Here is a 12,313-nt window from a genome sequence, read left to right as displayed (position 1 = left end):
TTGTGCTTCACTCTTAATTCCCTGCCACCCCTGGTGTCTCTGAGTCTATAGACCCTGGTTTAATTTCTCTAAAGCGCAAAACTTCTGTTTCCTTTGTGGAAGAGGAGTACTTTCCTGAGTGATCTTGGTATAGGGGACAGGCACGTGATTTGAGTTATTCTTCATAGAAACTTTCAACCAGTTCCTCTGTTTTTGGTTGCCTGCCTTCCTGCTGCTTTCTCTGATACGTAATGCCTCCACCTCCTGAGCTTTTGCAGGATTTTTGTTCACATCTGCTTGCTGTTTGTATCCTTCATATCCCTTCACAAGCAGAGCTTGGGTTTTAGCTCCCTCAGATCTGCTAAATAATTCACCACACAAAAATGTATTGTGTCTTCTGTTGTCTCCTTTCTCCCTCTTTTGATTTTGAAGACTTATATTTTCTATATTCATTTACTGTTATTTTGGTGAGATTTCCAAAGGAAGTAGAGAAGCATACCTATGATCAGAATGTCATGTTTAACCAGTTTGCTTTCATTTTCAGTGAGATTTTTAAAAATTTTTTCTTCTGTTTTTAATAATTACACCAATTTATTGATTATGTGTTCTCTTTAGCGCTCTGACGAGTTCTGTTTGGGAGGATGCTACAGAAAATTGGTGCTTTTTAGATGACACTACTTAAAATATCTGGAAAGAAATGTCTCCAGAATCATAGTTATAAACTAAACTGTATGTTTTTAGTTGTTCACAGGGCTTAGGGCTCCTGCCAGAGGATTGTTACTGTTTGGTCCACCTGGAAATGGGAAGACAATGCTGGTAAGAATTCTTTTAAAATTTGAGTGTTCTTTTTTCTTTTCTTTTTTTTTTCTCAAGATTTATTTATTTGAGAGAGAGAGAACACAAGCACAAGTTGCAGCGGGGTGGGGGGTGGGCAGAAGAGGGACAAGTAGACTCCCTGCTGAGCAAGGAACCCAATGCGGGGCTCAGTCCCAGGACCCCAGGATCATGACGCAAGCTACGAGCAGATGCTTAACCAATTGAGCCACCCAGGAGCCCCTTGAATGTTCTATTTAGATAATCAGAAATAGTAATATGAAAAAAGAAACTTTGTCCCTGAGTTGATTATTTTTATGATTTGCTTTTTGCTATAATACAGTTCTCTTAAGTTTTTAAACATGTTTTTAATGAAGAAATATATGAAAAACCAAATGTTATCTTCAGTAGTATGTTTTAGGCTGGTTAAATTTAACAGTATATTTTTCATTATTTACCCAAGTTAAATAATATTTTTACTTCAGAAGAGCTTACCTTACTATATTGTAGAATGGGTATCATTCTAACCCATTTTTTTGTTTGTTTTTTTGTTTGTTTCTCGTTTTTTTCACTATCTTAACAGCGTTATTTAAATAATCACATAATATACTTCTTTCTTTCCTTCTTTCTTTTTTTTAAAAATATAATTGACATATAACAGATTTTTTTCCAGTATCCTTTTGCCCAAGTTTTTACTGGGATCTGGATACCTCTTTCTCCTACACAGCTCTTCTAGAGGGGAAAAGTAAAGAAGAAAAGAGTTTAGCTGTTTTTCTTCCAACAGTTGTCTTTCTATAATTAAGAAAAGCATAATACCCTTTTTTAAAGCTCTCCTTATCTATTCCTCCTTAGAAAAAATAAAGAAAATGGAAAGAAGCAAAGCTCTTCCTAGACCTTTTCCTCTTTGCTGAGAAGGAAACATTGATTGCCACATGTCAGGAATTGTGTTATAGTTTATATTTTTGGAAAATCTTTGCTAGTGTTTAAATTGATCAAATGTGGTTATCTTTTTAAAGGAAGACATTGAAACTAATGTAAATATTTGTCCTTGTCATTTTTAAGGCTAAAGCAGTAGCTGCAGAATCCAATGCAACCTTCTTTAATATAAGTGCTGCAAGTTTAACTTCAAAATATGTGAGTGTTTTTTCTAATACTGTCATGTTTTATGCTACTGTCTAAATGTTACTAAGTATAAATGCTAATAACATTACACAATGATATTTTTGGGTTTTATATCTATATTTAGAGATGATGAAAATCAGTCACTCTTCCAACTAGAAACTTAGGCTGTTTTAAAGATAGAAGTGTGCTGTCAAATGCTGTTTTAGTTTGCTGGGGCTGTGTAACAGAGTACCATAAACTGGCTGGCTTAAACAACAGAAATTTATTGTCTTACGGTTTTGTAGACTAGAAGTCCAAGATCAGGTATTGGTAGGGTTCTCATTTTTGCAAAGTAATTAAAAGTAACTATAAAATGATACCTCTTTTCTTAGTTAAATTTTACTTTCTATTTGAGATTTTATAAGTAAAATTGTTATTAAAATAGGTACACCCAACATTATACACTGGAAAACACTGTCTTGGAAGTTAGGAGAGAGGAATTCCAGCCTAACTTTTAGGTACTGAGCTGGCCTTATGAAGATACAACTTTTCGGTCTCACTTCATTTGTGAAGTGTTGATGTTGCACAAGGCAATCTCCTGCAGTTCCTTCTAGCTCTGTGAATATTTGTTTTGATGATTCTAAATCTGAGGCCATTCATTTTTTTCTCTTTAAAGAAATTTTCAATATAAAAAAATAGGTGCCATCTATAGGGTAGAGGAGTTTTTACAGTAGATGACTCCAAACCTCATGACGCTTTCATTAGATGCTTTTAGTATATAGAATGGTTTTAGTAATGTCTCAGCCCCTAGATATTTCAAGGGGTGTTCTTAGACCTCTTGGGCTACCTAGAAATATTTATATGCTTATCAACAATGATATGGTGAGAATGAATTTAAGTAAGTTTAGTTTAGGAGAGCACTTTCCAGCTTATCTGGTTCTATAAATATACCCTACAACTGAGGGCTTAAGAAATCTCTACAGTATCTCTTTCTCTACCTTAATAGTCTGTCTTCTCACTAGTTATACTCGTAATAGCTATTTCATTCTCAAGTCTTAGGAATGCAGGGTCAAGCAGAACAGAAATGTATTTCATTTTTTAAAGTACTTACTAGGCCAGATCCAGGTTTCAGCACCAAAAATAGTAATAATAATAATAATAATAATAGTGAAGTACTTATCAGATTGTATTAAATAATAGTCTGTTTTTTATTATAAAAGGCAATTCAGTATCCCCGCTCCCCATGAATTCCTTAAACCAAATCTTTGATAATTGCAAAGAAAGGAAATTAAATTCCTACATTCTAGATTTTCAATCATGAAATTTAAGCAGCTGGAATAATGTTGCATTTTATATGTATTACAGTGTATAATGCCTTGTTTCAGGTGGGAGAAGGAGAGAAATTGGTGAGAGCTCTTTTTGCTGTGGCTCGAGAACTTCAGCCTTCCATAATTTTTATAGGTAAGAACATGTTTTATATCTAAGTTGAATATTTATGAAATTCCCTTTTCCAGATTTGAAAGAGATGATAGGAAAGATTATTCAGAAGGAAAAAGTTTTAAAGAAGTGCAAAGTTAAACACTAATGAATTGAGTAGGACCCAGGATATTAATAACTTAAGTAGTAAACAAGATTAATCTCATATGACTCATATAGCTTGGCTTTTAATTAAAATCTTATCCTTGTATTTCCATTAGATGAAGTTGATAGCCTTCTGTGTGAAAGAAGAGAAGGAGAACATGATGCTAGTAGACGTCTAAAAACTGAATTTCTAATAGAATTTGATGGTGTAAGTACTGATTATGGTATTTTTAAGGTGGTAGTATTTTATTGTACAGTTAAATGACCCAAATTAGAAATACAGATACCTTTATCATGTTTTTGTTATTACTCTATCTAAAAGTACTGAAAAATTTTTTTGGCTTATAGGTACAATCTGCTGGAGATGACAGAGTGCTTGTAATGGGTGCAACTAACAGGCCACAAGAGCTGGATGAGGCTGTTCTCAGGTAGGGAGATGATGTAGAAGCACACATCAGTTATAGGTGTATTTATTTCTGTGTTCCTCTCACATATCTCTTATTTCCTTCACTTCTAATTTGAAGACAAAATTCATTATTTTCCTTCTAGTATCCATCCTTTGGCTTTTACTGACTACTAAAGGTTTTGAAGACAGAACTACCATGATCCCACGAAAACTAGTTCACACTCTGGTTTCAGGCAGCCATTCTTAATTCTTCTGATTAGGATTAAATTATCTTAAAACTCTAGAATTGATTCTTATTCCCTTTTACTGGGCTTCATGAGAAGATGATAAAAGCAGGATTCTTGGGAACTGTTCTGTGTTCTTGTGTGATTGAACAAATTTATTCCCTTCCTACTGGGAGGACAGTTTGAGTCAGTATAAAATTCTTGGGCCTCCCTTTCTGTTCCTGAGGAATTGATTACATTGCCCCATTGTTTCTAGGATTTAATGTTGCAGAGTAAAAGTCTGAAGTCAGCCTGCCTTTTTTTTTTTTTTAAGATTTTATTTATTTGACAGGGAGACACAGCGAGAAAGGGAACACAAGCAGGGGGAGTGTAAGAGGGAGAAACAGGCTTCCTGCCAAGCAGGGAGCCCCCGGGACCCTGGGATTTGACCTGAGCCGAAGGCAGACACCACCCAGGCGCCCAAAGCCAGCCTGCTTTTATTCACATTTATGGATTGACTTGATTTCTTTCTTTTTACTGGATATAGTTTCTAACCATTGACATCTAGTTAAGTGAAACATATGTTGATCTGTCTTTATTTTTTCTGGGATTTGGTGTTTGCTTAAATTGCTGTTGCTTTGGGAAAGTTATTTTGAATACTGTCTTTAATTATTTTTTCCTAATTCATTCTTCTGGTTTTTTTCTTTCACACACAGTTTTTGTATTATGCTGCATCTTTTTGTCTTCCATATCTTTAATTTTTTTTTTTAATCCTTTTTAACTCTTAGTTCTTTTTTTGTTTTGTTTTGTTTGTTGTCCTTATTGCTCACTGGGTTTGTGTCTAATCTTGTTTGTGCTACTACTTTTGTAACCTCTGTGTCTGTAGTGGTTGTCTTCTTCATTTTTATTGCTTTCCTGATCTCTGCAATCCCATTTTTTTCATCTTCTTTTGTCTTATTTCCTTGAGCTTTTGTAAGTCATTGCCTTGAGCCCTTATATCTCACTGAATTCTTATTTTATTATATTTTTTTCATTGAATTATTTTATTTCATGAAAAGATATTTGATCACAAATTTAATTTGTTCTTGTGTATTTCTCTATGTGTCATTTCCCCCCCTCTTCTTTGGCACTTTAAAGAGATTAGCTGTGTGCTTTTGCCTATTTTGCTTACTATTTTTATTTGAATAAAGGGGAATTTTCTTGGAAAGCCTAGTTTTGGAGTAATACTGTAAGGAAAAGAGCTAGAAAAATAAGATACTGAGCAAGTATCTTGAGTTGTCGTATGAATAGTCTGGACTAACAGGTAGTCTTCCTAAGTCACAGTCAAACCCTACCTGATAAAGATTAGTCAGCACAAGACAACTTATGATCTTCCCAGACTGACTGATGTCTTCTTACAAAGATGATGTGCCTTTGAATTTCTTTTTTGGCATCACCTTCATTGCCATTCCCCTGCTCCTCACTAGGTATCACATGATTTGCAGAGCCATTCTTCACATGCTTGTTTAAATATGGGAGGTTGGCTTTATTACTCTTCAAGAGTATATTCTATTTCCTTTGGAATACTCTGTGCTCTGATAGCCATATCTGGAATCTGCAGCAACAGATCCTGTGTGTATCCTCCTTCCTCAGTATGATTTTCATTGCCCTAGGAAACCCCTTCTTCATACACTTTAGTTGTGTTTATGTTACCTAAGTTTGTTGATGGTAAAATTTACATCTCTGCTCCTGTGGTCCTTGGTTTTAGTTGTTTTCAGTTTCAAGAAGGTAGCAGAGATTTCTTTATTCTGCTTATAACAGATATTTTATTTGTTTTGAAACATTATTGCTATTGAAAGCATACACATACAGGGATGCCTGGGTGGCTCAGTCATTTGAGAGACAATCTCTTGATTTCAGCTCAGGTCATGGTCTCAGGGTCATGAGATTAAGCCCCATATCAGGCTCAGTGTGGAGCCTGCTAGGGATTCTCTCTTTCTCCCTCTCTCCCTCTGCCTGTCCCCTGCTTGTTCTCACTCACACTCTCTCTCTCTTTCTTTAAAAAAACAAACGAACAAGAAGATACACATACATAAATGGTTACTTTAATTCTGACAATACTGAATTAAGATTTTTTAAAACATTATCTGGCTGGCTTAGTCAGTAGAACATAAGATTCCTCATCTTGGGGGTTGTAGGTTCAAGCCCCATGTTGGGTGTAGAAATTAAAATCTTTAAAAAAATAACTAACTAAAAATAACTTCGTACTGATGACTACTAAAATGCATTCAAATATACTTGAAGCTTTTTTCTTGTCATCTGCTACTTGAACTGAGTTACTTTTACTTTCAAAACCATATTTCTGAAATTGAATGAATCCTTTTTTTAGGCGTTTCATCAAACGGGTATATGTGTCTTTGCCAAATGAGGAGGTATGTATCTGCATTTTTTTTTTTTTTTAAACAGAAACAAGACCTACCACCTTGACAATATTGATCTTCCAATCATTAATATAGACACATTGAAAACCAGTTTGGCAATTTCTTAAAAAGACAAATGTAAACTTAAGACCCAATAATTCCTTTTCTAAGAATCTGCTCACAATAGATGAAAACATATGTCTGCACAAAGATGTGTATAAGAAGTATTATATTTATAAATAATAGCCAAGAACTGTAAGGAATCTAAGATGGAATAGTGTTTAGCAATAAAAGGATTAAGATATTTATACATGCTATAATACAGAAAAACCCCCAAAAGATACTAAGTGAAAGATACCATGTGTAAAAGATAACCTATCATATAATTCCATTTGTATGAAATGTCCAGAAAAGGAATATTTCTAGAAACCAAAGGAAATAATGGTTTGCAAAGGCTAGGGGTGGAAGTGGGGATTAACTACAAACAGGCATAAGTGAACTGATTTGCGGTGATAGCAATGTTCTAAAAGTAGATTACGGTGGTGGTTACACAACTGTTTATTTATTAAATTGATTGAATTGAATTATATATTTAAAATGGGAAGATTAATGTCCTATGAATTCATACCTCTATAAAAGTGTTTTTAAAAAATTGTGATTGTTGAGGCACCTGTGTGGCTCATTGAGTTAGGGATCCAACTCTTGGTTTCCACTTCAATTATGAGATCAAACCCCACTCAGCCACAGTCTGCTTAAGATTCCCTCTGTCTCTCCTTCTCCCTCAGCCCCTCCCCACTGCATTCCTGCACGCTCTCTCTCTTTAAAATAAATGACTCTTTAGAAACAATAACAGTATTAAATTAAAAATTGTGGTTCTCTAGCTCAGACCCTTAACATCCTTGATAATAGTAGCAGCTACTTCTTTAGTGTTTTATTTGGATTATCTTTAAGTCTCTCAAGAACTCTCAAAAAATGGTAGTTTATTTTTCTTTAAAGATTTTATTTATTTGAGAGATAGAGAAAGCAGGAGTGGGGGGTGCACAGGGAGAGATAGAAGCAGACTCCCCACTAAGCAGAGAGCCTGATACAGGGCAGAATCCCAGGCCCCTAAGATCATGACCTGAGCCAAAGTCAGATCCTTAACTGACTGAGCCACTGAGGCACCCCCAAAAATGGTTGTTTTAACTCCACTGAATAGACATGAGTGAGGCTCTAAGAGTGATTTGTTTTTGATCATTCAGTTCATAAGTGAGGGTCAGGATTTGAACCTAATTTTTGGGTATTTCATGAAGCCAGTTCTTGGGACTGATAATTCTTTAACATTTTTTTTCAGACACGACTACTTTTACTTAAAAATCTATTATGTAAACAAGGAAGCCCATTGACCCAAAAAGAACTAGCACAACTTGCTAGGTGAGTAATTTGATTTGGTCTATTCTTAAAGCTTTTTTCTCTTCTCTTTTTTTTTTTTTTTAGGAATTCTTTTTTGTTTAAGGAAAGCTCAGGTATGAAATGAGTATTTTGTCCTTCAGAGAACTTCATCTCATCCTTTATTTCACCTTTTTTCTTATCTCTTATTCTTACATATATATTAAATTTAAATTTCTAGGTAACTCTACAAGACCTGACCTACATATCTGATGATGATACTATATTCTTTATATAAATTTATTAAAACTTAAAGGGACACCTGGGTGGCTCAGTCAGTTAAGCCTTCGGTCTGCCTTTGGTACAGGTCATGATGCCAGGGGGATGCTAGGACTGGGATCCAGTCCTGCATTGGGCACCTTGCTCAGCATGAAGCCTGCTTCTTCCTATGCCTTCCACTCTCCCTGCTTGTGCACACACTCTCTCTCTCTGACAAATAAATAAATAAATCTTTTTTAAAAACCACTTATTATAAGTGGTATTAAAATAATTTTATAGGGGCACCTGGGTGGCTCAGTGGGTTTGGCCTCTGCCTTCGGCTCAGGTCATGATCTCAGGGTCCTGGGATTGAGCCCCGCATCGGGCTCTCTGCTCAGTGGGGAGCCTGCTTCCCCCTCTCTCTCTGACTGCCTCTCTGCCTGCTTGTGATCTCTCTCTCTCTGTCAAATAAGTAAATGAAATATTTTTTTAAAAAAATTTTATAAAAATTTGGGGCGGCTGGGTGGCTCAGTGGGTTGAGTCTCTGCCTTGGGCTCAGGTCATGATCTCAGGGTCTTGGGATCAAGCCCCACATCTGGCTCTCTGCTCAGGAGGGGGGCTGCTTCCCCCCCCCCCCACCTTTCTGCCTACTTGTCATCTCTCTCTGTCAAATAAATAAATAAAATCTTTAAAAAATAATAATAATTTTGTAAAAATTTAAAAATCTCTGCCCACACCAACACAAGTATTTTCATATAAACTTCTCCTCATGTTACACATAATTTTTTTTAACTTTTGCATCTTCAGCCTTTTTTATGACTGGTATACTTAAGTAGAAACTAAATATAGAAGGTGGTTTTTGTTGAATTTTAGTCATGAGAATTTTTTTTTTAAGATTTAATTTAATTAATTTATTTATTTGACACAGAGAGAGAGAAATCACAAGTAGGAAGATAGGCAGAGAGAGAGGGGGAAGTAGGCTCCCTGCTGAGCAGAGAGCCCAATGCGGGGCTCGATCCCAAGACCCTGGGATCATGATCTGAGCCGAAGGCAGAGGCTTTAACCCACCAAGCCACCCAGGCACCCCTAGTCATTAGAAATCTTATAAGGTAATTTAAATACTCAAAAAGTATGTGAATAACTAGTAATTTTAGTAAAAACTATTTTGAATTCCAAGATACCTATGAAAAAAGAATGAATTCAATACTTAGAAACATTGAGGTTCTTCTTTGACTTTCCAATGAAGAATTCAGCTAATACTTGATCTCTGTAGTTATATAACATAGTACATGATTAAGTAAATGCTTTCTTTTCCTGTCTTATTTTTCTCCCCTTTGCCTCTAGTTTATAGTTCCTTTTGATAATCTGGCTGCCCAGGACTCTGCTGTGGGCGTCCCATTCAGATATGCCTCTTTTTGCCAATGTCTTCTACCCCAGTTCCTTCCTTCACCCTGTTTGTCCTACATTTCAAATTGCATAGCTTTCTGCTTAATAACAGAGGCAAACTAGATGTTACCTTCTTTTTACATGGAAATTTTAAATCTGCAAAGATAAAAATAATTTGCTCTTTCTTCCTTCCCATTCTTAGAATGACTGATGGATATTCGGGAAGTGATCTAACAGCTTTGGCAAAAGATGCAGCGCTGGGTCCTATCCGAGGTATGTGTGTAGACTTTGAAACATTTAGACCTATTTGTTAGACTACTTTAGAAGGTTAAGAAGTCCTTATTGAGAGGTTTTGTTTCTGTTTTAGTTTTAGTAAGAAATCATTTAAGCTGCTAGAAAACTTGATACAAAGTGGTTTCTAGACTTCTCATGGGGCCACATATGTTCTCCATTGCATGTTCTTTTGATTTCTGTTTGTTCTCACAAAAACAAAAATGTGAAACCATTCTTAGCTCACAGACCATATAAAGAGAGTCAGTGGGTATGTAGACCATGACCTCTGTTTCAAACAACAGATTTCAGGGTTTGTTTTTTTTTTAATTAAAAAAAATTATTACTAAAGTACAGTTAACATACAAAGTTATATTCATTTCAGATGTTCAACATAATGAGTAGACAATTCTGTACATTAAATGATGTTCACAATAAATCACCATCTACCCTATGTTTCACTTCTTGGTGGTAGGAAACCAGCAGAAAACACAAAGGAAAAGAAAACATTTTTATGCAAGCAAAAAAGAAAAATAAAGGGGAAATGTTCTTATCTGTTTTTGGCACTTTTCACGTCAATATTCAGATATCACTTGAAATTAAAGTATCTAAGAGAAGCTTTTATTTGTATTGTTATATGTTATCTTTTGCGAAATTGCTTTGTTTTGATGCAGGGTTATTTGCTGTTTCTGAAATACCACTATGATACCACTTTAGACTAGGTATTCTCGACTGCTTTTCCACAGCCAGCATGGGCAGTGGGTGGGTGATGCTCTCAGGTATGCACTCAGATTGTTGGCTATGACGATAAAATAGAACATGGAATGGACAACTTCTGGAACACATCTGCAGTGAAACAGTATATTGACTCAGAATTGCTGCTTTGCAGAATAATAAGTGTAACCTTGACAATATATTTTGAAGTTCTGGGCAAAAAGCATTCTAGTCAAACTCCTGCTGCCTGGTACATGTCACGAGTGGACTCAACCAATACATAATACATAAACCATTTGTATTTTTTCAGAAAATTTTAGCTATTCTGAAGCAGATAAAAGTTATTGGGTTTAAAAAAAATAAAGCCTTTGTGAAGAAAAAAACTACATTCTTTTAACTTCAAAGTTGTGAAATTTATTGTTCTTAGGCAATATGCAGAGAAAGTGAATGCCTCCCACTTACTCCTAAAGACTTATCCTAAGCATTTATAAATTGTGTTCTTAATATTAATGTGTATTTTCCTTTTAATAGAAATAACTTATATTGAACATGTACTATTAGATCATTGTACTCGTTTTTGCTCTTCAGCAATTTAAACTTAGAAATCTTTTTTTTTTAAATGGTTGTCTTGTATTTTACAGAACTGAAACCCGAACAAGTGAAGAATATGTCTGCCAGTGAGGTATATTACTTTCTAGTTATCTTTTCTTTGCTCTGGTTCTCTATATTGTAAGACCTATCTTTTGTCTGGATTTTCATAGTTAATTAGAAGCTAGAAAAAGTTAACTTTGCTTTATTTCAAAATATAAGGGTGTATCAAATTACAATCTCTTTGTTTTTTTTTAAAGATTTTATTTATTTATTTGACAGAGATCACAAGTAGGCATAGAGGCAGGCAGAGAGAGAGAGAGGAGGAAGCAGGCTCCCTGCTGAGCAGAGAGCCCGATGCGGAACTCGATCCCAGGACCCTGAGATCATGACCTGAGCCGAAGGCAGCAGCTTAACCCACTGAGCCACCCAGGCGCCCTCAAATTACAATCTCTTAATGGTGTTTTTTGGTAATATTAAACAGAAAAAAATTATAGAAAACTTAAGAATTTGTTCTTTGTAACAAGTTAATCCCTTAATATTCTATTTTGTAAGATTTTCAGCATTTGTTTTTGTCCTTATAAAAGCAATACCATTGTAATGTAATTCATTACATTTTAATATGGTAGGCCCTCTTAGGAAAATGCTAGCGCATTTCTTTTGAAAAAGATTGCCTCCAAAATATAAAGTTGGACATGCAGAATTATTGTAATAACTATGTAAGCAAATATTTAAAATCAATATTATAATTTATAAGTCAGATATTTTTACTGCCCAAATTTGTACAGCTATTGAGGAGATCGTGAACTCTTTAGAGAATAAATGTATTTGAGTACATTTTTTTGACAGTCTTTTTTCTTTAAGCTTCTATGTAAACTTAGTTGTTTTGCAGTATTTTACGTGTGGTAGTTAATCAGCTGCATTACTAAGAATACCCTCACACTTACTGCAACCATCATCCATCATTCCATTTTTTTTTTTTAATTTTCTTTTTTTTTTACTTTTAAGATTTTATTTACTTGTCAGAGACACTGAGAGAGGGAACACAAGCAGGGGGAGTAGGAGAGGGAGAAGCAAGGTTCCTGCTGAGCAGGGAACCCAATGTGGGGCTCAATCTCAGGACCCTGAGATCATGACTTGAGCTGAAGGCCATTGCTTAATGACTGAGCCACCCAGGCGCCCCTACCATTCCATTTTAGAAAGTCTAGTTTACCTAGAGTGTGTTTGATATGAATGAAGACTAGGAA

General features: G+C 35.2%; 1 protein-coding gene across 2 annotated transcripts in view; it reads left to right on the top strand.

Moving 5' to 3' along the window:
• The window catches only part of SPAST (spastin), a 56,990-nt gene that overhangs the window by 36,034 nt on the left and 8,643 nt on the right, over positions 1 to 12,313 (top strand). For both annotated transcript variants that reach the window (XM_032353040.1, XM_032353039.1), the window contains exons 8-16: positions 721 to 795; positions 1,855 to 1,926; positions 3,279 to 3,354; positions 3,591 to 3,682; positions 3,823 to 3,902; positions 6,452 to 6,494; positions 7,816 to 7,895; positions 9,697 to 9,767; positions 11,120 to 11,160. In XM_032353040.1, coding sequence (XP_032208931.1) covers positions 721 to 795; positions 1,855 to 1,926; positions 3,279 to 3,354; positions 3,591 to 3,682; positions 3,823 to 3,902; positions 6,452 to 6,494; positions 7,816 to 7,895; positions 9,697 to 9,767; positions 11,120 to 11,160 — 630 coding nt within the window. The remainder of the gene's footprint in view (positions 1 to 720; positions 796 to 1,854; positions 1,927 to 3,278; positions 3,355 to 3,590; positions 3,683 to 3,822; positions 3,903 to 6,451; positions 6,495 to 7,815; positions 7,896 to 9,696; positions 9,768 to 11,119; positions 11,161 to 12,313) is intronic.

The sequence above is a fragment of the Mustela erminea genome, chromosome 7 (genome assembly GCF_009829155.1).
Source record: "Mustela erminea isolate mMusErm1 chromosome 7, mMusErm1.Pri, whole genome shotgun sequence".
Classification (NCBI taxonomy): Eukaryota; Metazoa; Chordata; class Mammalia; order Carnivora; family Mustelidae; genus Mustela; species Mustela erminea.
Note: the sequence above shows the minus strand (reverse complement) of the source record. Positions and strands in the feature narration are given on the sequence as shown.